A 24,204-nucleotide genomic window follows, 5' to 3' on the forward strand; every position below is an offset into this window, starting at 1 on the left:
TCGCACAGCTCGTTGCAGCTCTCGGCGATGGGCTGGGGCACGGCCACGCTGGTTTTCGGTGGGCACAGGTCGTAGCAAGACATCCTGGTGCGAGAGAGCTGAGCCTGGAACACAGGAGCCAGGGACAAGCGTCAGAAGCGAGGAGGAGATCCCCGCGCCGAGCAGTGCCCTGTTCCCAGGGCTGCCCGGCAGCTGGAGGGGCCAGGGCCACCAGCTTGGCCACACTGCCCGCCGCGTCCGCTGTGCCCAGCCAGCCCCCCTGAGCGTCCTGCTCCGCGCAGCGCCCGCCTGGCCCTCGCTCTGCACGCAGAGGGCACAGCACAAGCCCTCCCCAAGAGCCTGAGCAGGGCCTGGCTCTGGTGTCCCGGCCACAGGACTCCTTACTCCTCCCGCTTTGGCTCCGAGCAGCCTGGCCGCCCAAGCCTGCTGCCAGCTCGCCCGCTGCTCTCAGAGCCCTCCTGGCCAGGAAGGCCCCGCGCCGGCCTCTGCCACAGGAGGCACAGACCCGCAGGCACCCACCTACCCTTTTCCTGAGCAGAGCGAGGCAGGAGCAGTGGATGGCAGTGCCGGCCGAGGGCAGCGCTTTTATGGCGGGCAGGCGAGTGCGGGGAGGATGTGGCCGCGCTGGGGGCACGTGGCCTGCGGCGGCCGAGCCCCTGCCTCCTCCCTGCGTGGCACGGGGCTGTTTTGCTGACGCCGGTTTCTCCCCAGCCCCAACCCGCTCCATCAGCTCTGCAATTCCCCTGCTGGGACACTTGCCAGCTGCCACCTCAGGGCCAAATGGGCCCCGCTCGCTTCTCATTATCGCGCTGCGTAAGAGGGCGCGCAGCGTGACAAAGGCTGACTGCAAGCGCCCCGCATGCCAGAGCTCTTCCGCAAGGGCTTGGTCTCTGGGCAGCCCCGTGCCTTCTTTGCAGAGCAACAGGGAAGAGCAGGCTGCTGGCGCAGGCCAAGAAGGAGGCCTTGCAGAGGCCGCCCGCACGCCAGCCACTGCATGACGTACGCCGCGTGGCTGCTATCTCGAGAGGCGCGAGGTTACGAAAGCACAAATCAAAGGCCCTCCTCTTGGGCACTGCCTGCTCAGCACCATGCATCACTCGCCGGCCCAACGGCTCCGGCTCCCATCCGCCTGCGGGCATTGGCCATGGGCCTCTGCAGGGCTGGGGGAGAAGACCCCGCGAGCTCTTCCTCCGCGTGCAAGGAGCACAGATCCCCAGCCGGGCCCACGGGGCACAGGCTGCTGCCAGCGCTGGCCCAGCCGCACTGGCCCCTGGACAGTGTCCCTGGAGCTTTGTTGCCGGGGGAGGTGGTTGCTGTCGGGCTGCCCACAGAGGAGGAAGGGGAGGAAAGGCTCGCCAGTGGCATGTGCTGGGGTGGCGAGGGGATGCTGACTCAGGGAGGGGCAGCAGCCAAACAGCCCCATCTTCCTCAGCAGGAGGGAGTGCCGCCTCTGCCAGTTGGCCCAGGTGGTGCTGAGCAGTGGTGGGGCCGGTATAAAAGCTCTGCCTCTGCCAGGCTCTGCCAACCACTGCTCTGGCCACCTTCTCCTCAGGGAACAGGGTAAGTCTGCGAGCGCTTCTCCTCCCGGCTCCCTGCTCTGGCCCCGGCCCCTCTGCTTGAGGCGCTTCCCTCTGCTGCTCATTGCACCCTCTGCCCTCTTGCAGAGCACCAGCCCATCCCGTGCCGAGATGTCTTGCTACGACCTGTGCCCACCGAAAACCAGCGTGGCCGTGCCCCAGCCCATCGCCGAGAGCTGCAACGAGCTGTGTGCCCGCCAGTGCCCCGACTCCTCGGCCTTCATCCAGCCGCCCCCCGTCGTCGTCACCTTCCCCGGCCCCATCCTCAGCTCCTTCCCCCAGCAAGCCGTGGTGGGCTCCTCCGGAGCACCTGCCTTTGGGGGCTCCCTGGGGCTGGGGGGCCTGTACGGCGCCGGGGCCACGCAGGGCTCGGGGGGCCTCTGCACCTTCGGCAGACCCTACGCTTCTCCCGCCTGCAGCCCCTGCGCCTTGCCCCGCTACACCAGGAAGCTGTGGGACACCTGCGGGCCCTGCTAGACCCACACCCAAAAACCCCACAGCCCCTGGGCCCCTTCAGCCTCACCTCTCCTCTCCTTCCCCTCTCTCCATGCCGCCTCTCCTCCTCCTTGCTCCTGCCCCTGCCCACATGCACCACTGCACCCTCGGCCCACAGGCCACTTGCTTGTCTCTGCAACAGCCACCAACCGGGAGAAGCCTGAAGGAACACCTCTCTTGAAGCCCATGGGGACAACCTGCCTGCCTTTGCCTCCTGCCGTTTTCTCCACGCCAATAAAACCAGCCTGCATGCCACACGTGCCTCTGCGTTTCTCCTTCCAGAGCCCAGCCTGGGCTCTAGGCTTCACTCGCCCTCAACACAGGCTGCTCCCCTGCCAGTGGCACATGGAGCCCTGGGGCCTTTGCACACCTCCAGCCCCCTTGCGCATGACGCAAACCTCACCAGGTCCAGCCAGGCCAAGGGCACGGTCCTGCGCGTGGGTCGGGGCAATGCCTGGCACAAATCCAGGCTGGGCAGAGAATGGATTGAGACCAGCCCTGAGCAGGACTTGGGAGTCACGGTGGACGAGAAGCTCAACGTGAGCCGGCAATGCGCCCTTGCGGCCCAGAAGGCCAACGGCATCCTGGGCTGCACCAAGAGGAGCGTGGCCAGCAGGTCGAGGGAGGGGATCCTGCCCCTCTGCTCCGCTCTGGTGAGACCTCCCCTGCAGCGCTGCATCCAGCTCTGGAGCCCCCAACATCAGAAGGACACGGACCAGCTGGAGAGGGTCCAGAGGAGGCCACCAAGATGCTGAGAGGGCTGGAGCAGCTCTGCTGTGAGGCCAGGCTGAGAGAGCTGGGGCTGCTCAGGCTGGAGAAGAGGAGGCTCCGGGGAATCCTTGTAGCCGTCTTCCAGTACCTCAAGGGGACAAACACAGGAAAGATGAGGAGGAACTCTCCAGTAGGGCCTGTTGGGACAGGACAAGGGGTAATGATGGCAAAACAGAGGGGGGTAGATTTAGACTAGACATTAAGAAAAGATTTTTTACCCTGAGGCTGGCGGAGCACTGGCCCAGCTTGCCGAGAGAGGTGGTGGATGCCCCATCCCTGGAAACATTGCAGGTCATGTTGGACGGGGCTCTGAGCAACCTGTGTGATTGAAGATGTCCCTGCTCTTTGCAGGGGGGTTGGACTAGATGACCTTGAAAGGTCCCTTCCAGCCCAAACCATCCTATGATTCTTGAGGGCGCTTGCTGCAGGGGCTGGCATCCAGCCCTTTGTGCCTCCATGGCTCTACTTCAGGCCCTGGGGGAGAGAGCAAAGTGGAGGCTTCCCCTGCCTCTTCCCTGTCCCCTTCACCTCCCCTGTTCTTTCCCCTTCTTTTTCCCCTTTCTCTCCTTCATCTTCCCCTTCTTATTCGCCTTCCCCTTCTCTTTCCTCTCCTTCCCCAGCCCCTTGCCCCTTCCCATTTCCCTCTCCCCTTCCCCTTCTCCCTCTCAGCACAGACCAACACACTCGCTGCTCCTCGCCTCTGCGCCGCAGACCTTCAGTCACAGAAGCCGCAGCCTCATTCCTCTGCCAGGAGCCTTTGCAGGGCAGCTGCTCACGCTGGCCCCTTCAGCAGGCTCGCCCAGAGCCGGCTGCTCAGCACCCTGTCCAGACGGCTTTGCGCGGCTCCAAGGACGCAGACTCCGCAGCCTCCCGGGCCAACGTGGACAGTGCCCAGTGAAAATAAGAAAGAGCTTTGGGATGTTGAGGCGCAGCCTTCTGTGCTCCAGCTGCTGCCACTGCCTCTTCTCCTGCACTGGACACCTCCAAGAAGAGCCTGGCTCCATCTTCTTGATGCCTTCCCCTCAGGCATGCCTGCATCCTCGCTCTCCCAACACCACCCACCCTCACCTCACCTGCCCATCTCAGCACCAGCACCTGACCTCCCACGGCTCATGGGCACCCACCCCCGGGCTCTTCCCGGCTTGGCACAAGGAGGGAGGGAGACAGCACTTGGATGCAGGAAACCTTTATTGTGCCCAGAGGGGCAGGAGACGTTGGCAGAGAGACGCTGGGCAAGAGCCAGGCAGGCTGGTGGCCACGTGTTGGAGGAGGCAGAAGGATCTTGAGCAGAGCATGGCTTCTGGCTCCGGGTGCCTCCTTGGTGCAGCATTCCAGATGCCCAAGACTTGGTCCAGGAGCCCCGCAGAGCCTTTTGGGTCCATCTCCTGTCCCGTCTCTGAGCTGGGAGGAGAGGGAAAGTGGGGAGAGCAGAGGGCAGGGAAGGGCCAAGGGTGCGCGGCAGTGGCAGCTGCCCAGGAGTTGGCTGGGGAGGCTCAGCACTCCTCAGGGCCTGGTGCGCGCCAGCTCAGCCGTGCAAGGGTGGTGGTGTTGGCATGGGGGCGGGGGGCTGGGCTGGGTCTAGCAGGGCCCGCAGGTGTCCCACAGCTTCCTGGTGTAGCGGGGCAAGGCGCAGGGGCTGCAGGCGGGAGAAGCGTAGGGTCTGGCGAAGGTGCAGAGGCCCCCCGAGCCCTGCGTGGCCCCGGCGCCGTACAGGCCCCCCAGCCCCAGGGAGCCCCCAAAGGCGGGTGCTCCGGAGGAGCCCACCACGGCTTGCTGGGGGAAGGAGCTGAGGATGGGGCCGGGGAAGGTGACGACGACGGGGGGCGGCTGGATGAAGGCCGAGGAGTCGGGGCACTGGCGGGCGCACAGCTCGTTGCAGCTCTCGGCGATGGGCTGGGGCACGGCCACGCTGGTTTTCGGTGGGCACAGGTCGTAGCAAGACATCCTGGTGCGAGAGAGCTGAGCCTGGAACACAGGAGCCAGGGACAAGCGTCAGAAGCGAGGAGGAGATCCCCGCGCCGAGCGGTGCCCTGTTCCCAGGGCTGCCCGGCAGCTGGAGGGGCCAGGGCCACCAGCTTGGCCACACTGCCCGCCGCGTCCGCTGTGCCCAGCCAGCCTCCCTGAGCGTCCTGCTCCGCGCAGCGCCCGCCTGGCCCTCGCTCTGCACGCAGAGGGCACAGCACAAGCCCTCCCCAAGAGCCTGAGCAGGGCCTGGCTCTGGTGTCCCGGCCACAGGACTCCTTACTCCTCCCGCTTTGGCTCCGAGCAGCCTGGCCGCCCAAGCCTGCTGCCAGCTCGCCCGCTGCTCTCAGAGCCCTCCTGGCCAGGAAGGCCCCGCGCCGGCCTCTGCCACAGGAGGCACAGACCCGCAGGCACCCACCTACCCTTTTCCTGAGCAGAGCGAGGCAGGAGCAGTGGATGGCAGTGCCGGCCGAGGGCAGCGCTTTTATGGCGGGCAGGCGAGTGCGGGGAGGATGTGGCCGCGCTGGGGGCACGTGGCCTGCGGCGGCCGAGCCCCTGCCTCCTCCCTGCGTGGCACGGGGCTGTTTTGCTGACGCCGGTTTCTCCCCAGCCCCAACCCGCTCCATCAGCTCTGCAATTCCCCTGCTGGGACACTTGCCAGCTGCCACCTCAGGGCCAAATGGGCCCCGCTCGCTTCTCATTATCGCGCTGCGTAAGAGGGCACGCAGCGTGACAAAGGCTGACTGCAAGCGCCCCGCATGCCAGAGCTCTTCCGCAAGGGCTTGGTCTCTGGGCAGCCCCGTGCCTTCTTTGCAGAGCAACAGGGAAGAGCAGGCTGCTGGCGCAGGCCAAGAAGGAGGCCTTGCAGAGGCCGCCCGCACGCCAGCCACTGCATGACGTACGCCGCGTGCCTGCTATCTCGAGAGGCGCGAGGTTACGAAAGCACAAATCAAAGGCCCTCCTCTTGGGCACTGCCTGCTCAGCACCATGCATCACTCGCCGGCCCAACGGCTCCGGCTCCCATCCGCCTGCGGGCATTGGCCATGGGCCTCTGCAGGGCTGGGGGAGAAGACCCCGCGAGCTCTTCCTCCGCGTGCAAGGAGCACAGATCCCCAGCCGGGCCCACGGGGCACAGGCTGCTGCCAGCGCTGGCCCAGCCGCACTGGCCCCTGGACAGTGTCCCTGGAGCTTTGTTGCCGGGGGAGGTGGTTGCTGTCGGGCTGCCCACAGAGGAGGAAGGGGAGGAAAGGCTCGCCAGTGGCATGTGCTGGGGTGGCGAGGGGATGCTGACTCAGGGAGGGGCAGCAGCCAAACAGCCCCATCTTCCTCAGCAGGAGGGAGTGCCGCCTCTGCCAGTTGGCCCAGGTGGTGCTGAGCAGTGGTGGGGCCGGTATAAAAGCTCTGCCTCTGCCAGGCTCTGCCAACCACTGCTCTGGCCACCTTCTCCTCAGGGAACAGGGTAAGTCTGCGAGCGCTTCTCCTCCCGGCTCCCTGCTCTGGCCCCGGCCCCTCTGCTTGAGGCGCTTCCCTCTGCTGCTCATTGCACCCTCTGCCCTCTTGCAGAGCACCAGCCCATCCCGTGCCGAGATGTCTTGCTACGACCTGTGCCCACCGAAAACCAGCGTGGCCGTGCCCCAGCCCATCGCCGAGAGCTGCAACGAGCTGTGTGCCCGCCAGTGCCCCGACTCCTCGGCCTTCATCCAGCCGCCCCCCGTCGTCGTCACCTTCCCCGGCCCCATCCTCAGCTCCTTCCCCCAGCAAGCCGTGGTGGGCTCCTCCGGAGCACCTGCCTTTGGGGGCTCCCTGGGGCTGGGGGGCCTGTACGGCGCCGGGGCCACGCAGGGCTCGGGGGGCCTCTGCACCTTCGGCAGACCCTACGCTTCTCCCGCCTGCAGCCCCTGCGCCTTGCCCCGCTACACCAGGAAGCTGTGGGACACCTGCGGGCCCTGCTAGACCCACACCCAAAAACCCCACAGCCCCTGGGCCCCTTCAGCCTCACCTCTCCTCTCCTTCCCCTCTCTCCATGCCGCCTCTCCTCCTCCTTGCTCCTGCCCCTGCCCACATGCACCACTGCACCCTCGGCCCACAGGCCACTTGCTTGTCTCTGCAACAGCCACCAACCGGGAGAAGCCTGAAGGAACACCTCTCTTGAAGCCCATGGGGACAACCTGCCTGCCTTTGCCTCCTGCCGTTTTCTCCACGCCAATAAAACCAGCCTGCATGCCACACGTGCCTCTGCGTTTCTCCTTCCAGAGCCCAGCCTGGGCTCTAAGCTTCACTCGCCCTCAACACAGGCTGCTCCCCTGCCAGTGGCACATGGAGCCCTGGGGCCTTTGCACACCTCCAGCCCCCTTGCGCATGACGCAAACCTCACCAGGTCCAGCCAGGCCAAGGGCACGGTCCTGCGCGTGGGTCGGGGCAATGCCTGGCACAAATCCAGGCTGGGCAGAGAATGGATCGAGACCAGCCCTGAGCAGGACTTGGGAGTCACGGTGGACGAGAAGCTCAACGTGAGCCGGCAATGCGCCCTTGCAGCCCAGAAGGCCAACGGCATCCTGGGCTGCACCGAGAGGAGCGTGGCCAGCAGGTCGAGGGAGGGGATCCTGCCCCTCTGCTCCGCTCTGGTGAGACCCCCCTGCAGCGCTGCGTCCAGCTCTGGAGCCCCCAACATCAGAAGGACACGGACCAGTTGGAGAGGGTCCAGAGGAGGGCCACCAAGATGCTGAGAGGGCTGGAGCAGCTCTGCTGTGAGGCCAGGCTGAGAGAGCTGGGGCTGCTCAGGCTGGAGAAGAGGAGGCTCCGGGGAATCCTTGTAGCCGTCTTCCAGTACCTCAAGGGGACAAACACAGGAAAGATGAGGAGAAACTCTCCAGTAGGGCCTGTTGGGACAGGACAAGGGGTAATGATGGCAAAACAGAGGGGGGTAGATTTAGACTAGACATTAAGAAAAGATTTTTTACCCTGAGGCTGGCGGAGCACTGGCCCAGCTTGCCGAGAGAGGTGGTGGATGCCCCATCCCTGGAAACATTGCAGGTCATGTTGACCGGGGCTCTGAGCAACCTGGTCTGCTTGAAGATGTCCCTGCTCTTTGCAGGGGGGTTGGACTAGATGACCTTGAAAGGTCCCTTCCAGCCCAAACCATCCTATGATTCTTGAGGGCGCTTGCTGCAGGGGCTGGCATCCAGCCCTTTGTGCCTCCATGGCTCTACTTCAGGCCCTGGGGGAGAGAGCAAAGTGGAGGCTTCCCCTGCCTCTGCCCTGTCCCCTTCACCTCCCCTGTTCTTTCCCCTTCTTTTTCCCCTTTCTCTCCTTCATCTTCCCCTTCTTATTCGCCTTCCCCTTCTCTTTCCTCTCCTTCCCCAGCCCCTTGCCCCTTCCCATTTCCCTCTCCCCTTCCCCTTCTCCCTCTCAGCACAGACCAACACACTCGCTGCTCCTCGCCTCTGCGCCGCAGACCTTCAGTCACAGAAGCCGCAGCCTCATTCCTCTGCCAGGAGCCTTTGCAGGGCAGCTGCTCACGCTGGTCCCTTCAGCAGGCTCGCCCAGAGCTGGCTGCTCAGCACCCTGTCCAGACGGCTTTGCGCGGCTCCAAGGACGCAGACTCCGCAGCCTCCCGGGCCAACGTGGACAGTGCCCAGTGAAAATAAGAAAGAGCTTTGGGATGTTGAGGCGCAGCCTTCTGTGCTCCAGCTGCTGCCACTGCCTCTTCTCCTGCACTGGACACCTCCAAGAAGAGCCTGGCTCCATCTTCTTGATGCCTTCCCCTCAGGCATGCCTGCATCCTCGCTCTCCCAACACCACCCACCCTCACCTCACCTGCCCATCTCAGCACCAGCACCTGACCTCCCACGGCTCATGGGCACCCACCCCCGGGCTCTTCCCGGCTTGGCACAAGGAGGGAGGGAGACAGCACGTGGATGCAGGAAACCTTTATTGTGCCCAGAGGGGCAGGAGACGTTGGCAGAGAGACGCTGGGCAAGAGCCAGGCAGGCTGGTGGCCACGTGTTGGAGGAGGCAGAAGGATCTTGAGCAGAGCATGGCTTCTGGCTCCGGGTGCCTCCTTGGTGTAGCATTCCAGATGCCCAAGACTTGGCCCAGGAGCCCCGCAGAGCCTTTTGGGTCCATCTCCTGTCCCGTCTCTGAGCTGGGAGGAGAGGGAAAGTGGGGAGAGCAGAGGGCAGGGAAGGGCCAAGGGTGCGCGGCACTGGCAGCTGCCCAGGAGTTGGCTGGGGAGGCTCAGCGCTCCTCAGGGCCTGGTGTGCGCCAGCTCAGCCGTGCAAGGGTGGTGGTGTTGGCATGGGGGCGGGGGGCTGGGCTGGGTCTAGCAGGGCCCGCAGGTGTCCCACAGCTTCCTGGTGTAGCGGGGCAAGGCGCAGGGGCTGCAGGCGGGAGAAGCGTAGGGTCTGCCAAAGGTGCAGAGGCCCCCCGAGCCCTGCGTGGCCCCGGCGCCGTACAGGCCCCCCAGCCCCAGGGAGCCCCCAAAGGCGGGTGCTCCGGAGGAGCCCACCACGGCTTGCTGGGGGAAGGAGCTGAGGATGGGGCCGGGGAAGGTGACGACGACGGGGGGCGGCTGGATGAAGGCCGAGGAGTCGGGGCACTGGCGGGCGCACAGCTCGTTGCAGCTCTCGGCGATGGGCTGGGGCACGGCCACGCTGGTTTTCGGTGGGCACAGGTCGTAGCAAGACATCCTGGTGCGAGAGAGCTGAGCCTGGAACACAGGAGCCAGGGACAAGCGTCAGAAGCGAGGAGGAGATCCCCGCGCCGAGCAGTGCCCTGTTCCCAGGGCTGCCCGGCAGCTGGAGGGGCCAGGGCCACCAGCTTGGCCACACTGCCCGCCGCGTCCGCTGTGCCCAGCCAGCCCCCCTGAGCGTCCTGCTCCGCGCAGCGCCCGCCTGGCCCTCGCTCTGCACGCAGAGGGCACAGCACAAGCCCTCCCCAAGAGCCTGAGCAGGGCCTGGCTCTGGTGTCCCGGCCACAGGACTCCTTACTCCTCCCACTTTGGCTCCGAGCAGCCTGGCCGCCCAAGCCTGCTGCCAGCTCGCCCGCTGCTCTCAGAGCCCTCCTGGCCAGGAAGGCCCCGCGCCGGCCTCTGCCACAGGAGGCACAGACCCGCAGGCACCCACCTACCCTTTTCCTGAGCAGAGCGAGGCAGGAGCAGTGGATGGCAGTGCCGGCCGAGGGCAGCGCTTTTATGGCGGGCCGGCGAGTGCGGGGAGGATGTGGCCGCGCTGGGGGCACGTGGCCTGCGGCGGCCGAGCCCCTGCCTCCTCCCTGCGTGGCACGGGGCTGTTTTGCTGACGCCGGTTTCTCCCCAGCCCCAACCCGCTCCATCAGCTCTGCAATTCCCCTGCTGGGACACTTGCCAGCTGCCACCTCAGGGCCAAATGGGCCCCGCTCGCTTCTCATTATCGCGCTGCGTAAGAGGGCACGCAGCGTGACAAAGGCTGACTGCAAGCGCCCCGCATGCCAGAGCTCTTCCGCAAGGGCTTGGTCTCTGGGCAGCCCCGTGCCTTCTTTGCAGAGCAACAGGGAAGAGCAGGCTGCTGGCGCAGGCCAAGAAGGAGGCCTTGCAGAGGCCGCCCGCACGCCAGCCACTGCATGACGTACGCCGCGTGGCTGCTATCTCGAGAGGCGCGAGGTTACGAAAGCACAAATCAAAGGCACTCCTCTTGGGCACTGCCTGCTCAGCACCATGCATCACTCGCCGGCCCAACGGCTCCGGCTCCCATCCGCCTGCGGGCATTGGCCATGGGCCTCTGCAGGGCTGGGGGAGAAGACCCCGCGAGCTCTTCCTCCGCGTGCAAGGAGCACAGATCCCCAGCTGGGCCCACGGGGCACAGGCTGCTGCCAGCGCTGGCCCAGCCGCACTGGCCCCTGGACAGTGTCCCTGGAGCTTTGTTGCCGGGGGAGGTGGTTGCTGTCGGGCTGCCCACAGAGGAGGAAGGGGAGGAAAGGCTCGCCAGTGGCATGTGCTGGGGTGGCGAGGGGATGCTGACTCAGGGAGGGGCAGCAGCCAAACAGCCCCATCTTCCTCAGCAGGAGGGAGTGCCGCCTCTGCCAGTTGGCCCAGGTGGTGCTGAGCAGTGGTGGGGCCGGTATAAAAGCTCTGCCTCTGCCAGGCTCTGCCAACCACTGCTCTGGCCACCTTCTCCTCAGGGAACAGGGTAAGTCTGCGAGCGCTTCTCCTCCCGGCTCCCTGCTCTGGCCCCGGCCCCTCTGCTTGAGGCGCTTCCCTCTGCTGCTCATTGCACCCTCTGCCCTCTTGCAGAGCACCAGCCCATCCCGTGCCGAGATGTCTTGCTACGACCTGTGCCCACCGAAAACCAGCGTGGCCGTGCCCCAGCCCATCGCCGAGAGCTGCAACGAGCTGTGTGCCCGCCAGTGCCCCGACTCCTCGGCCTTCATCCAGCCGCCCCCCGTCGTCGTCACCTTCCCCGGCCCCATCCTCAGCTCCTTCCCCCAGCAAGCCGTGGTGGGCTCCTCCGGAGCACCCGCCTTTGGGGGCTCCCTGGGGCTGGGGGGCCTGTACGGCGCCGGGGCCACGCAGGGCTCGGGGGGCCTCTGCACCTTCGCCAGACCCTACGCTTCTCCCGCCTGCAGCCCCTGCGCCTTGCCCCGCTACACCAGGAAGCTGTGGGACACCTGCGGGCCCTGCTAGACCCACACCCAAAAACCCCACAGCCCCTGGGCCCCTTCAGCCTCACCTCTCCTCTCCTTCCCCTCTCTCCATGCCGCCTCTCCTCCTCCTTGCTCCTGCCCCTGCCCACATGCACCACTGCACCCTCGGCCCACAGGCCACTTGCTTGTCTCTGCAACAGCCACCAACCGGGAGAAGCCTGAAGGAACACCTCTCTTGAAGCCCATGGGGACAACCTGCCTGCCTTTGCCTCCTGCCATTTTCTCCACGCCAATAAAACCAGCCTGCATGCCACACGTGCCTCTGCGTTTCTCCTTCCAGAGCCCAGCCTGGGCTCTAGGCTTCACTCGCCCTCAACACAGGCTGCTCCCCTGCCAGTGGCACATGGAGCCCTGGGGCCTTTGCACACCTCCAGCCCCCTTGCGCATGACGCAAACCTCACCAGGTCCAGCCAGGCCAAGGGCACGGTCCTGCGCGTGGGTCGGGGCAATGCCTGGCACAAATCCAGGCTGGGCAGAGAATGGATCGAGACCAGCCCTGAGCAGGACTTGGGAGTCACGGTGGACGAGAAGCTCAACGTGAGCCGGCAATGCGCCCTTGCAGCCCAGAAGGCCAACGGCATCCTGGGCTGCACCAAGAGGAGCGTGGCCAGCAGGTCGAGGGAGGGGATCCTGCCCCTCTGCTCCGCTCTGGTGAGACCCCCCTGCAGCGCTGCGTCCAGCTCTGGAGCCCCCAACATCAGAAGGACACGGACCAGTTGGAGAGGGTCCAGAGGAGGGCCACCAAGATGCTGAGAGGGCTGGAGCAGCTCTGCTGTGAGGCCAGGCTGAGAGAGCTGGGGCTGCTCAGGCTGGAGAAGAGGAGGCTCCGGGGAATCCTTGTAGCCGTCTTCCAGTACCTCAAGGGGACAAACACAGGAAAGATGAGGAGAAACTCTCCAGTAGGGCCTGTTGGGACAGGACAAGGGGTAATGATGGCAAAACAGAGGGGGGTAGATTTAGACTAGACATTAAGAAAAGATTTTTTACCCTGAGGCTGGCGGAGCACTGGCCCAGCTTGCCGAGAGAGGTGGTGGATGCCCCATCCCTGGAAACATTGCAGGTCATGTTGACCGGGGCTCTGAGCAACCTGGTCTGCTTGAAGATGTCCCTGCTCTTTGCAGGGGGGTTGGACTAGATGACCTTGAAAGGTCCCTTCCAGCCCAAACCATCCTATGATTCTTGAGGGCGCTTGCTGCAGGGGCTGGCATCCAGCCCTTTGTGCCTCCATGGCTCTACTTCAGGCCCTGGGGGAGAGAGCAAAGTGGAGGCTTCCCCTGCCTCTGCCCTGTCCCCTTCACCTCCCCTGTTCTTTCCCCTTCTTTTTCCCCTTTCTCTCCTTCATCTTCCCCTTCTTATTCGCCTTCCCCTTCTCTTTCCTCTCCTTCCCCAGCCCCTTGCCCCTTCCCATTTCCCTCTCCCCTTCCCCTTCTCCCTCTCAGCACAGACCAACACACTCGCTGCTCCTCGCCTCTGCGCCGCAGACCTTCAGTCACAGAAGCCGCAGCCTCATTCCTCTGCCAGGAGCCTTTGCAGGGCAGCTGCTCACGCTGGTCCCTTCAGCAGGCTCGCCCAGAGCTGGCTGCTCAGCACCCTGTCCAGACGGCTTTGCGCGGCTCCAAGGACGCAGACTCCGCAGCCTCCCGGGCCAACGTGGACAGTGCCCAGTGAAAATAAGAAAGAGCTTTGGGATGTTGAGGCGCAGCCTTCTGTGCTCCAGCTGCTGCCACTGCCTCTTCTCCTGCACTGGACACCTCCAAGAAGAGCCTGGCTCCATCTTCTTGATGCCTTCCCCTCAGGCATGCCTGCATCCTCGCTCTCCCAACACCACCCACCCTCACCTCACCTGCCCATCTCAGCACCAGCACCTGACCTCCCACGGCTCATGGGCACCCACCCCCGGGCTCTTCCCGGCTTGGCACAAGGAGGGAGGGAGACAGCACGTGGATGCAGGAAACCTTTATTGTGCCCAGAGGGGCAGGAGACGTTGGCAGAGAGACGCTGGGCAAGAGCCAGGCAGGCTGGTGGCCACGTGTTGGAGGAGGCAGAAGGATCTTGAGCAGAGCATGGCTTCTGGCTCCGGGTGCCTCCTTGGTGTAGCATTCCAGATGCCCAAGACTTGGTCCAGGAGCCCCGCAGAGCCTTTTGGGTCCATCTCCTGTCCCGTCTCTGAGCTGGGAGGAGAGGGAAAGTGGGGAGAGCAGAGGGCAGGGAAGGGCCAAGGGTGCGCGGCACTGGCAGCTGCCCAGGAGTTGGCTGGGGAGGCTCAGCGCTCCTCAGGGCCTGGTGTGCACCAGCTCAGCCGTGCAAGGGTGGTGGTGTTGGCATGGGGGCGGGGGGCTGGGCTGGGTCTAGCAGGGCCCGCAGGTGTCCCACAGCTTCCTGGTGTAGCGGGGCAAGGCGCAGGGGCTGCAGGCGGGAGAAGCGTAGGGTCTGCCGAAGGTGCAGAGGCCCCCCGAGCCCTGCGTGGCCCCGGCGCCGTACAGGCCCCCCAGCCCCAGGGAGCCCCCAAAGGCGGGTGCTCCGGAGGAGCCCACCACGGCTTGCTGGGGGAAGGAGCTGAGGATGGGGCCGGGGAAGGTGACGACGACGGGGGGCGGCTGGATGAAGGCCGAGGAGTCGGGGCACTGGCGGGCGCACAGCTCGTTGCAGCTCTCGGCGATGGGCTGGGGCACGGCCACGCTGGTTTTCGGTGGGCACAGGTCGTAGCAAGACATCCTGGTGCGAGAGAGCTGAGCCTGGAACACAGGAGCCAGGGACAAGCGTCAGAAGCGAGGAGGAGATCCCCGCGCCGAGCAGTGCCCTGTTCCCAGGGCTGCCCGGCAGCTGGAGGGGCCAGGGCCACCAGCTTGGCCACACTGCCCGCCGCGTCCGCTGTGCCCAGCCAGCCTCCCTGAGCGTCCTGCTCCGCGCAGCGCCCGCCTGGCCCTCGCTCTGCACGCAGAGGGCACAGCACAAGCCCTCCCCAAGAGCCTGAGCAGGGCCTGGCTCTGGTGTCCCGGCCACAGGACTCCTTACTCCTCCCGCTTTGGCTCCGAGCAGCCTGGCCGCCCAAGCCTGCTGCCAGCTCGCCCGCTGCTCTCAGAGCCCTCCTGGCCAGGAAGGCCCCGCGCCGGCCTCTGCCACAGGAGGCACAGACCCGCAGGCACCCACCTACCCTTTTCCTGAGCAGAGCGAGGCAGGAGCAGTGGATGGCAGTGCCGGCCGAGGGCAGCGCTTTTATGGCGGGCCGGCGAGTGCGGGGAGGATGTGGCCGCGCTGGGGGCACGTGGCCTGCGGCGGCCGAGCCCCTGCCTCCTCCCTGCGTGGCACGGGGCTGTTTTGCTGACGCCGGTTTCTCCCCAGCCCCAACCCGCTCCATCAGCTCTGCAATTCCCCTGCTGGGACACTTGCCAGCTGCCACCTCAGGGCCAAATGGGCCCCGCTCGCTTCTCATTATCGCGCTGCGTAAGAGGGCACGCAGCGTGACAAAGGCTGACTGCAAGCACCCCGCATGCCAGAGCTCTTCCGCAAGGGCTTGGTCTCTGGGCAGCCCCGTGCCTTCTTTGCAGAGCAACAGGGAAGAGCAGGCTGCTGGCGCAGGCCAAGAAGGAGGCCTTGCAGAGGCCGCCCGCACGCCAGCCACTGCATGACGTACGCCGCGTGGCTGCTATCTCGAGAGGCGCGAGGTTACGAAAGCACAAATCAAAGGCACTCCTCTTGGGCACTGCCTGCTCAGCACCATGCATCACTCGCCGGCCCAACGGCTCCGGCTCCCATCCGCCTGCGGGCATTGGCCATGGGCCTCTGCAGGGCTGGGGGAGAAGACCCCGCGAGCTCTTCCTCCGCGTGCAAGGAGCACAGATCCCCAGCTGGGCCCACGGGGCACAGGCTGCTGCCAGCGCTGGCCCAGCCGCACTGGCCCCTGGACAGTGTCCCTGGAGCTTTGTTGCCGGGGGAGGTGGTTGCTGTCGGGCTGCCCACAGAGGAGGAAGGGGAGGAAAGGCTCGCCAGTGGCATGTGCTGGGGTGGCGAGGGGATGCTGACTCAGGGAGGGGCAGCAGCCAAACAGCCCCATCTTCCTCAGCAGGAGGGAGTGCCGCCTCTGCCAGTTGGCCCAGGTGGTGCTGAGCAGTGGTGGGGCCGGTATAAAAGCTCTGCCTCTGCCAGGCTCTGCCAACCACTGCTCTGGCCACCTTCTCCTCAGGGAACAGGGTAAGTCTGCGAGCGCTTCTCCTCCCGGCTCCCTGCTCTGGCCCCGGCCCCTCTGCTTGAGGCGCTTCCCTCTGCTGCTCATTGCACCCTCTGCCCTCTTGCAGAGCACCAGCCCATCCCGTGCCGAGATGTCTTGCTACGACCTGTGCCCACCGAAAACCAGCGTGGCCGTGCCCCAGCCCATCGCCGAGAGCTGCAACGAGCTGTGCGCCCGCCAGTGCCCCGACTCCTCGGCCTTCATCCAGCCGCCCCCCGTCATCGTCACCTTCCCCGGCCCCATCCTCAGCTCCTTCCCCCAGCAAGCCATGGTGGGCTCCTCCGGAGCACCCGCCTTTGGGGGCTCCCTGGGGCTGGGGGGCCTGTACGGCGCCGGGGCCACGCAGGGCTCGGGGGGCCTCTGCACCTTCGGCAGACCCTACGCTTCTCCCGCCTGCAGCCCCTGCGCCTTGCCCCGCTACACCAGGAAGCTGTGGGACACCTGCGGGCCCTGCTAGACCCACACCCAAAAACCCCACAGTCCCTGGGCCCCTTCAGCCTCACCTCTCCTCTCCTTCCCCTCTCTCCATGCCGCCTCTCCTCCTCCTTGCTCCTGCCCCTGCCCACATGCACCACTGCACCCTCGGCCCACAGGCCACTTGCTTGTCTCTGCAACAGCCGCCAACCGGGAGAAGCCTGAAGGAACACCTCTCTTGAAGCCCATGGGGACAACCTGCCTGCCTTTGCCTCCTGCCATTTTCTCCACGCCAATAAAACCAGCCTGCATGCCACACGTGCCTCTGCGTTTCTCCTTCCAGAGCCCAGCCTGGGCTCTAGGCTTCACTCGCCCTCAACACAGGCTGCTCCCCTGCCAGTGGCACATGGAGCCCTGGGGCCTTTGCACACCTCCAGCCCCCTTGCGCATGACGCAAACCTCACCAGGTCCAGCCAGGCCAAGGGCACGGTCCTGCGCGTGGGTCGGGGCAATGCCCGGCACAAATCCAGGCTGGGCAGAGAATGGATCGAGACCAGCCCTGAGCAGGACTTGGGAGTCACGGTGGACGAGAAGCTCAACGTGAGCCGGCAATGCGCCCTTGCAGCCCAAAAGGCCAACGGCATCCTGGGCTGCACCAAGAGGAGCGTGGCCAGCAGGTCGAGGGAGGGGATCCTGCCCCTCTGCTCCGCTCTGGTGAGACCTCCCCTGCAGCGCTGCATCCAGCTCTGGAGCCCCCAACATCAGAAGGACACGGACCAGTTGGAGAGGGTCCAGAGGAGGGCCACCAAGATGCTGAGAGGGCTGGAGCAGCTCTGCTGTGAGGCCAGGCTGAGAGAGCTGGGGCTGCTCAGGCTGGAGAAGAGGAGGCTCCGGGGAATCCTTGTAGCCGTCTTCCAGTACCTCAAGGGGACAAACACAGGAAAGATGAGGAGAAACTCTCCAGTAGGGCCTGTTGGGACAGGACAAGGGGTAATGATGGCAAAACAGAGGGGGGTAGATTTAGACTAGACATTAAGAAAAGATTTTTTACCCTGAGGCTGGCGGAGCACTGGCCCAGCTTGCCGAGAGAGGTGGTGGATGCCCCATCCCTGGAAACATTGCAGGTCATGTTGACCGGGGCTCTGAGCAACCTGGTCTGCTTGAAGATGTCCCTGCTCTTTGCAGGGGGGTTGGACTAGATGACCTTGAAAGGTCCCTTCCAGCCCAAACCATCCTATGATTCTTGAGGGCGCTTGCTGCAGGGGCTGGCATCCAGCCCTTTGTGCCTCCATGGCTCTACTTCAGGCCCTGGGGGAGAGAGCAAAGTGGAGGCTTCCCCTGCCTCTGCCCTGTCCCCTTCACCTCCCCTGTTCTTTCCCCTTCTTTTTCCCCTTTCTCTCCTTCATCTTCCCCTTCTTATTCGCCTTCCCCTTCTCTTTCCTCTCCTTCCCCAGCCCCTTGCCCCTTCCCATTTCCCTCTCCCCTTCCCCTTCTCCCTCTCAGCACAGACCAACACACTCGCTGCTCCTCGCCTCTGCGCCGCAGACCTTCAGTCACAGAAGCCGCAGCCTCATTCCTCTGCCAGGAGCCTTTGCAGGGCAGCTGCTCACGCTGGTCCCTTCAGCAGGCTCGCCCAGAGCTGGCTGCTCAGCACCCTGTCCAGACGGCTTTGCGCGGCTCCAAGGACGCAGACTCCGCAGCCTCCCGGGCCAACGTGGACAGTGCCCAGTGAAAATAAGAAAGAGCTTTGGGATGTTGAGGCGCAGCCTTCTGTGCTCCAGCTGCTGCCACTGCCTCTTCTCCTGCACTGGACACCTCCAAGAAGAGCCTGGCTCCATCTTCTTGATGCCTTCCCCTCAGGCATGCCTGCATCCTCGCTCTCCCAACACCACCCACCCTCACCTCACCTGCCCATCTCAGCACCAGCACCTGACCTCCCACGGCTCATGGGCACCCACCCCCGGGCTCTTCCCGGCTTGGCACAAGGAGGGAGGGAGACAGCACGTGGATGCAGGAAACCTTTATTGTGCCCAGAGGGGCAGGAGACGTTGGCAGAGAGACGCTGGGCAAGAGCCAGGCAGGCTGGTGGCCACGTGTTGGAGGAGGCAGAAGGATCTTGAGCAGAGCATGGCTTCTGGCTCCGGGTGCCTCCTTGGTGTAGCATTCCAGATGCCCAAGACTTGGTCCAGGAGCCCCGCAGAGCCTTTTGGGTCCATCTCCTGTCCCGTCTCTGAGCTGGGAGGAGAGGGAAAGTGGGGAGAGCAGAGGGCAGGGAAGGGCCAAGGGTGCGCGGCACTGGCAGCTGCCCAGGAGTTGGCTGGGGAGGCTCAGCGCTCCTCAGGGCCTGGTGTGCACCAGCTCAGCCGTGCAAGGGTGGTGGTGTTGGCATGGGGGCGGGGGGCTGGGCTGGGTCTAGCAGGGCCCGCAGGTGTCCCACAGCTTCCTGGTGTAGCGGGGCAAGGCGCAGGGGCTGCAGGCGGGAGAAGCGTAGGGTCTGCCGAAGGTGCAGAGGCCCCCCGAGCCCTGCGTGGCCCCGGCGCCGTACAGGCCCCCCAGCCCCAGGGAGCCCCCAAAGGCGGGTGCTCCGGAGGAGCCCACCACGGCTTGCTGGGGGAAGGAGCTGAGGATGGGGCCGGGGAAGGTGACGACGACGGGGGGCGGCTGGATGAAGGCCGAGGAGTCGGGGCACTGGCGGGCGCACAGCTCGTTGCAGCTCTCGGCGATGGGCTGGGGCACGGCCACGCTGGTTTTCGGTGGGCACAGGTCGTAGCAAGACATCCTGGTGCGAGAGAGCTGAGCCTGGAACACAGGAGCCAGGGACAAGCGTCAGAAGCGAGGAGGAGATCCCCGCGCCGAGCAGTGCCCTGTTCCCAGGGCTGCCCGGCAGCTGGAGGGGCCAGGGCCACCAGCTTGGCCACACTGCCCGCCGCGTCCGCTGTGCCCAGCCAGCCTCCCTGAGCGTCCTGCTCCGCGCAGCGCCCGCCTGGCCCTCGCTCTGCACGCAGAGGGCACAGCACAAGCCCTCCCCAAGAGCCTGAGCAGGGCCTGGCTCTGGTGTCCCGGCCACAGGACTCCTTACTCCTCCCGCTTTGGCTCCGAGCAGCCTGGCCGCCCAAGCCTGCTGCCAGCTCGCCCGCTGCTCTCAGAGCCCTCCTGGCCAGGAAGGCCCCGCGCCGGCCTCTGCCACAGGAGGCACAGACCCGCAGGCACCCACCTACCCTTTTCCTGAGCAGAGCGAGGCAGGAGCAGTGGATGGCAGTGCCGGCCGAGGGCAGCGCTTTTATGGCGGGCCGGCGAGTGCGGGGAGGATGTGGCCGCGCTGGGGGCACGTGGCCTGCGGCGGCCGAGCCCCTGCCTCCTCCCTGCGTGGCACGGGGCTGTTTTGCTGACGCCGGTTTCTCCCCAGCCCCAACCCGCTCCATCAGCTCTGCAATTCCCCTGCTGGGACACTTGCCAGCTGCCACCTCAGGGCCAAATGGGCCCCGCTCGCTTCTCATTATCGCGCTGCGTAAGAGGGCACGCAGCGTGACAAAGGCTGACTGCAAGCACCCCGCATGCCAGAGCTCTTCCGCAAGGGCTTGGTCTCTGGGCAGCCCCGTGCCTTCTTTGCAGAGCAACAGGGAAGAGCAGGCTGCTGGCGCAGGCCAAGAAGGAGGCCTTGCAGAGGCCGCCCGCACGCCAGCCACTGCATGACGTACGCCGCGTGGCTGCTATCTCGAGAGGCGCGAGGTTACGAAAGCACAAATCAAAGGCACTCCTCTTGGGCACTGCCTGCTCAGCACCATGCATCACTCGCCGGCCCAACGGCTCCGGCTCCCATCCGCCTGCGGGCATTGGCCATGGGCCTCTGCAGGGCTGGGGGAGAAGACCCCGCGAGCTCTTCCTCCGCGTGCAAGGAGCACAGATCCCCAGCTGGGCCCACGGGGCACAGGCTGCTGCCAGCGCTGGCCCAGCCGCACTGGCCCCTGGACAGTGTCCCTGGAGCTTTGTTGCCGGGGGAGGTGGTTGCTGTCGGGCTGCCCACAGAGGAGGAAGGGGAGGAAAGGCTCGCCAGTGGCATGTGCTGGGGTGGCGAGGGGATGCTGACTCAGGGAGGGGCAGCAGCCAAACAGCCCCATCTTCCTCAGCAGGAGGGAGTGCCGCCTCTGCCAGTTGGCCCAGGTGGTGCTGAGCAGTGGTGGGGCCGGTATAAAAGCTCTGCCTCTGCCAGGCTCTGCCAACCACTGCTCTGGCCACCTTCTCCTCAGGGAACAGGGTAAGTCTGCGAGCGCTTCTCCTCCCGGCTCCCTGCTCTGGCCCCGGCCCCTCTGCTTGAGGCGCTTCCCTCTGCTGCTCATTGCACCCTCTGCCCTCTTGCAGAGCACCAGCCCATCCCGTGCCGAGATGTCTTGCTACGACCTGTGCCCACCGAAAACCAGCGTGGCCGTGCCCCAGCCCATCGCCGAGAGCTGCAACGAGCTGTGCGCCCGCCAGTGCCCCGACTCCTCGGCCTTCATCCAGCCGCCCCCCGTCATCGTCACCTTCCCCGGCCCCATCCTCAGCTCCTTCCCCCAGCAAGCCATGGTGGGCTCCTCCGGAGCACCCGCCTTTGGGGGCTCCCTGGGGCTGGGGGGCCTGTACGGCGCCGGGGCCACGCAGGGCTCGGGGGGCCTCTGCACCTTCGGCAGACCCTACGCTTCTCCCGCCTGCAGCCCCTGCGCCTTGCCCCGCTACACCAGGAAGCTGTGGGACACCTGCGGGCCCTGCTAGACCCACACCCAAAAACCCCACAGTCCCTGGGCCCCTTCAGCCTCACCTCTCCTCTCCTTCCCCTCTCTCCATGCCGCCTCTCCTCCTCCTTGCTCCTGCCCCTGCCCACATGCACCACTGCACCCTCGGCCCACAGGCCACTTGCTTGTCTCTGCAACAGCCGCCAACCGGGAGAAGCCTGAAGGAACACCTCTCTTGAAGCCCATGGGGACAACCTGCCTGCCTTTGCCTCCTGCCATTTTCTCCACGCCAATAAAACCAGCCTGCATGCCACACGTGCCTCTGCGTTTCTCCTTCCAGAGCCCAGCCTGGGCTCTAGGCTTCACTCGCCCTCAACACAGGCTGCTCCCCTGCCAGTGGCACATGGAGCCCTGGGGCCTTTGCACACCTCCAGCCCCCTTGCGCATGACGCAAACCTCACCAGGTCCAGCCAGGCCAAGGGCACGGTCCTGCGCGTGGGTCGGGGCAATGCCCGGCACAAATCCAGGCTGGGCAGAGAATGGATCGAGACCAGCCCTGAGCAGGACTTGGGAGTCACGGTGGACGAGAAGCTCAACGTGAGCCGGCAATGCGCCCTTGCAGCCCAAAAGGCCAACGGCATCCTGGGCTGCACCAAGAGGAGCGTGGCCAGCAGGTCGAGGGAGGGGATCCTGCCCCTCTGCTCCGCTCTGGTGAGACCTCCCCTGCAGCGCTGCATCCAGCTCTGGAGCCCCCAACATCAGAAGGACACGGACCAGTTGGAGAGGGTCCAGAGGAGGGCCACCAAGATGCTGAGAGGGCTGGAGCAGCTCTGCTGTGAGGCCAGGCTGAGAGAGCTGGGGCTGCTCAGGCTGGAGAAGAGGAGGCTCCGGGGAATCCTTGTAGCCGTCTTCCAGTACCTCAAGGGGACAAACACAGGAAAGATGAGGAGAAACTCTCCAGTAGGGCCTGTTGGGACAGGACAAGGGGTAATGATGGCAAAACAGAGGGGGGTAGATTTAGACTAGACATTAAGAAAAGATTTTTTACCCTGAGGCTGGCGGAGCACTGGCCCAGCTTGCCGAGAGAGGTGGTGGATGCCCCATCCCTGGAAACATTGCAGGTCATGTTGACCGGGGCTCTGAGCAACCTGGTCTGCTTGAAGATGTCCCTGCTCTTTGCAGGGGGGTTGGACTAGATGACCTTGAAAGGTCCCTTCCAGCCCAAACCATCCTATGATTCTTGAGGGCGCTTGCTGCAGGGGCTGGCATCCAGCCCTTTGTGCCTCCATGGCTCTACTTCAGGCCCTGGGGGAGAGAGCAAAGTGGAGGCTTCCCCTGCCTCTGCCCTGTCCCCTTCACCTCCCCTGTTCTTTCCCCTTCTTTTTCCCCTTTCTCTCCTTCATCTTCCCCTTCTTATTCGCCTTCCCCTTCTCTTTCCTCTCCTTCCCCAGCCCCTTGCCCCTTCCCATTTCCCTCTCCCCTTCCCCTTCTCCCTCTCAGCACAGACCAACACACTCGCTGCTCCTCGCCTCTGCGCCGCAGACCTTCAGTCACAGAAGCCGCAGCCTCATTCCTCTGCCAGGAGCCTTTGCAGGGCAGCTGCTCACGCTGGCCCCTTCAGCAGGCTCGCCCAGAGCCGGCTGCTCAGCACCCTGTCCAGACGGCTTTGCGCGGCTCCAAGGACGCAGACTCCGCAGCCTCCCGGGCCAACGTGGACAGTGCCCAGTGAAAATAAGAAAGAGCTTTGGGATGTTGAGGCGCAGCCTTCTGTGCTCCAGCTGCTGCCACTGCCTCTTCTCCTGCACTGGACACCTCCAAGAAGAGCCTGGCTCCATCTTCTTGATGCCTTCCCCTCAGGCATGCCTGCATCCTCGCTCTCCCAACACCACCCACCCTCACCTCACCTGCCCATCTCAGCACCAGCACCTGACCTCCCACGGCTCATGGGCACCCACCCCCGGGCTCTTCCCGGCTTGGCACAAGGAGGGAGGGAGACAGCACGTGGATGCAGGAAACCTTTATTGTGCCCAGAGGGGCAGGAGACGTTGGCAGAGAGACGCTGGGCAAGAGCCAGGCAGGCTGGTGGCCACGTGTTGGAGGAGGCAGAAGGATCTTGAGCAGAGCATGGCTTCTGGCTCCGGGTGCCTCCTTGGTGTAGCATTCCAGATGCCCAAGACTTGGCCCAGGAGCCCCGCAGAGCCTTTTGGGTCCATCTCCTGTCCCGTCTCTGAGCTGGGAGGAGAGGGAAAGTGGGGAGAGCAGAGGGCAGGGAAGGGCCAAGGGTGCGCGGCACTGGCAGCTGCCCAGGAGTTGGCTGGGGAGGCTCAGCGCTCCTCAGGGCCTGGTGTGCGCCAGCTCAGCCGTGCAAGGGTGGTGGTGTTGGCATGGGGGCGGGGGGCTGGGCTGGGTCTAGCAGGGCCCGCAGGTGTCCCACAGCTTCCTGGTGTAGCGGGGCAAGGCGCAGGGGCTGCAGGCGGGAGAAGCGTAGGGTCTGCCGAAGGTGCAGAGGCCCCCCGAGCCCTGCGTGGCCCCGGCGCCGTACAGGCCCCCCAGCCCCAGGGAGCCCCCAAAGGCGGGTGCTCCGGAGGAGCCCACCACGGCTTGCTGGGGGAAGGAGCTGAGGATGGGGCCGGGGAAGGTGACGACGACGGGGGGCGGCTGGATGAAGGCCGAGGAGTCGGGGCACTGGCGGGCGCACAGCTCGTTGCAGCTCTCGGCGATGGGCTGGGGCACGGCCACGCTGGTTTTCGGTGGGCACAGGTCGTAGCAAGACATCCTGGTGCGAGAGAGCTGAGCCTGGAACACAGGAGCCAGGGACAAGCGTCAGAAGCGAGGAGGAGATCCCCGCGCCGAGCAGTGCCCTGTTCCCAGGGCTTCCCGGCAGCTGGAGGGGCCAGGGCCACCAGCTTGGCCACACTGCCCGCCGCGTCCGCTGTGCCCAGCCAGCCTCCCTGAGCGTCCTGCTCCGCGCAGCGCCCGCCTGGCCCTCGCTCTGCACGCAGAGGGCACAGCACAAGCCCTCCCCAAGAGCCTGAGCAGGGCCTGGCTCTGGTGTCCCGGCCACAGGACTCCTTACTCCTCCCGCTTTGGCTCCGAGCAGCCTGGCCGCCCAAGCCTGCTGCCAGCTCGCCCGCTGCTCTCAGAGCCCTCCTGGCCAGGAAGGCCCCGCGCCGGCCTCTGCCACAGGAGGCACAGACCCGCAGGCACCCACCTACCCTTTTCCTGAGCAGAGCGAGGCAGGAGCAGTGGATGGCAGTGCCGGCCGAGGGCAGCGCTTTTATGGCGGGCCGGCGAGTGCGGGGAGGATGTGGCCGCGCTGGGGGCACGTGGCCTGCGGCGGCCGAGCCCCTGCCTCCTCCCTGCGTGGCAC

At 65.5% G+C, this 24,204-nt stretch overlaps 11 protein-coding genes across 11 annotated transcripts in view; 5 read left to right on the forward strand and 6 right to left on the reverse strand.

The window, feature by feature from the left end:
- LOC147597285 (feather keratin 3-like) overlaps window positions 1-83 on the reverse strand; it is a 987-nt gene extending 904 nt beyond the window's left edge. The window contains exon 1 of the mRNA XM_086768349.1: window positions 34-83. Within this exon, the coding sequence (XP_086624475.1) occupies window positions 34-83 (50 nt within the window). The remainder of the gene's footprint in view (window positions 1-33) is intronic.
- Window positions 84-1,688: 1,605 nt separating this feature from the next.
- On the forward strand, window positions 1,689-2,054 carry LOC147597286 (feather keratin 3-like). Its single transcript, XM_086768320.1, has one exon. The coding sequence runs from the start codon at window positions 1,689-1,691 to the stop codon at window positions 2,052-2,054; it is 366 nt and encodes a 121-aa protein (XP_086624446.1).
- A 2,367-nt stretch (window positions 2,055-4,421) lies between these two features.
- LOC147597287 (feather keratin 4-like) lies at window positions 4,422-4,794 on the reverse strand. Its single transcript, XM_086768484.1, has one exon. The coding sequence runs from the start codon at window positions 4,785-4,787 to the stop codon at window positions 4,422-4,424; it is 366 nt and encodes a 121-aa protein (XP_086624610.1). The 5' UTR covers window positions 4,788-4,794.
- Window positions 4,795-6,392: 1,598 nt separating this feature from the next.
- LOC147597288 (feather keratin 3-like) lies at window positions 6,393-6,758 on the forward strand. The gene has a single exon (XM_086768319.1). It carries the CDS (start codon window positions 6,393-6,395, stop codon window positions 6,756-6,758), a length of 366 nt encoding a protein of 121 aa, XP_086624445.1.
- Window positions 6,759-9,126: 2,368 nt separating this feature from the next.
- Window positions 9,127-9,499, reverse strand: LOC147597289 (feather keratin 3-like). The gene has a single exon (XM_086768351.1). It carries the CDS (start codon window positions 9,490-9,492, stop codon window positions 9,127-9,129), a length of 366 nt encoding a protein of 121 aa, XP_086624477.1. The 5' UTR covers window positions 9,493-9,499.
- A 1,598-nt stretch (window positions 9,500-11,097) lies between these two features.
- Window positions 11,098-11,602, forward strand: LOC147597290 (feather keratin 4-like). The gene has a single exon (XM_086768453.1). The coding sequence runs from the start codon at window positions 11,098-11,100 to the stop codon at window positions 11,461-11,463; it is 366 nt and encodes a 121-aa protein (XP_086624579.1). The 3' UTR covers window positions 11,464-11,602.
- Window positions 11,603-13,831: 2,229 nt separating this feature from the next.
- LOC147597291 (feather keratin 3-like) lies at window positions 13,832-14,204 on the reverse strand. The gene has a single exon (XM_086768367.1). The coding sequence runs from the start codon at window positions 14,195-14,197 to the stop codon at window positions 13,832-13,834; it is 366 nt and encodes a 121-aa protein (XP_086624493.1). The 5' UTR covers window positions 14,198-14,204.
- A 1,598-nt stretch (window positions 14,205-15,802) lies between these two features.
- Window positions 15,803-16,168, forward strand: LOC147597292 (feather keratin 3-like). Its single transcript, XM_086768486.1, has one exon. It carries the CDS (start codon window positions 15,803-15,805, stop codon window positions 16,166-16,168), a length of 366 nt encoding a protein of 121 aa, XP_086624612.1.
- Window positions 16,169-18,537: 2,369 nt separating this feature from the next.
- LOC147597293 (feather keratin 3-like) lies at window positions 18,538-18,910 on the reverse strand. Its single transcript, XM_086768368.1, has one exon. It carries the CDS (start codon window positions 18,901-18,903, stop codon window positions 18,538-18,540), a length of 366 nt encoding a protein of 121 aa, XP_086624494.1. The 5' UTR covers window positions 18,904-18,910.
- Window positions 18,911-20,508: 1,598 nt separating this feature from the next.
- On the forward strand, window positions 20,509-20,874 carry LOC147597294 (feather keratin 3-like). Its single transcript, XM_086768514.1, has one exon. The coding sequence runs from the start codon at window positions 20,509-20,511 to the stop codon at window positions 20,872-20,874; it is 366 nt and encodes a 121-aa protein (XP_086624640.1).
- A 2,369-nt stretch (window positions 20,875-23,243) lies between these two features.
- Window positions 23,244-23,616, reverse strand: LOC147597295 (feather keratin 3-like). Its single transcript, XM_086768369.1, has one exon. It carries the CDS (start codon window positions 23,607-23,609, stop codon window positions 23,244-23,246), a length of 366 nt encoding a protein of 121 aa, XP_086624495.1. The 5' UTR covers window positions 23,610-23,616.
- Window positions 23,617-24,204: the final 588 nt, after the last annotated feature.

This window comes from Chlamydotis macqueenii, chromosome 28 (assembly GCF_036417535.1).
Source record: "Chlamydotis macqueenii isolate bChlMac1 chromosome 28, bChlMac1.mat, whole genome shotgun sequence".
Taxonomy (NCBI): Eukaryota; Metazoa; Chordata; class Aves; order Otidiformes; family Otididae; genus Chlamydotis; species Chlamydotis macqueenii.

Coding starts and splice junctions, on each gene's coding strand:
- LOC147597290 (XM_086768453.1), top strand. CDS start 11,098: ATGTCTTGCTACGACCTGTGCCCACCGAAAACCAGCGTGGCCGTGCCC.
- LOC147597287 (XM_086768484.1), bottom strand. CDS start 4,787: ATGTCTTGCTACGACCTGTGCCCACCGAAAACCAGCGTGGCCGTGCCC.
- LOC147597289 (XM_086768351.1), bottom strand. CDS start 9,492: ATGTCTTGCTACGACCTGTGCCCACCGAAAACCAGCGTGGCCGTGCCC.
- LOC147597291 (XM_086768367.1), bottom strand. CDS start 14,197: ATGTCTTGCTACGACCTGTGCCCACCGAAAACCAGCGTGGCCGTGCCC.
- LOC147597286 (XM_086768320.1), top strand. CDS start 1,689: ATGTCTTGCTACGACCTGTGCCCACCGAAAACCAGCGTGGCCGTGCCC.
- LOC147597294 (XM_086768514.1), top strand. CDS start 20,509: ATGTCTTGCTACGACCTGTGCCCACCGAAAACCAGCGTGGCCGTGCCC.
- LOC147597295 (XM_086768369.1), bottom strand. CDS start 23,609: ATGTCTTGCTACGACCTGTGCCCACCGAAAACCAGCGTGGCCGTGCCC.
- LOC147597293 (XM_086768368.1), bottom strand. CDS start 18,903: ATGTCTTGCTACGACCTGTGCCCACCGAAAACCAGCGTGGCCGTGCCC.
- LOC147597288 (XM_086768319.1), top strand. CDS start 6,393: ATGTCTTGCTACGACCTGTGCCCACCGAAAACCAGCGTGGCCGTGCCC.
- LOC147597292 (XM_086768486.1), top strand. CDS start 15,803: ATGTCTTGCTACGACCTGTGCCCACCGAAAACCAGCGTGGCCGTGCCC.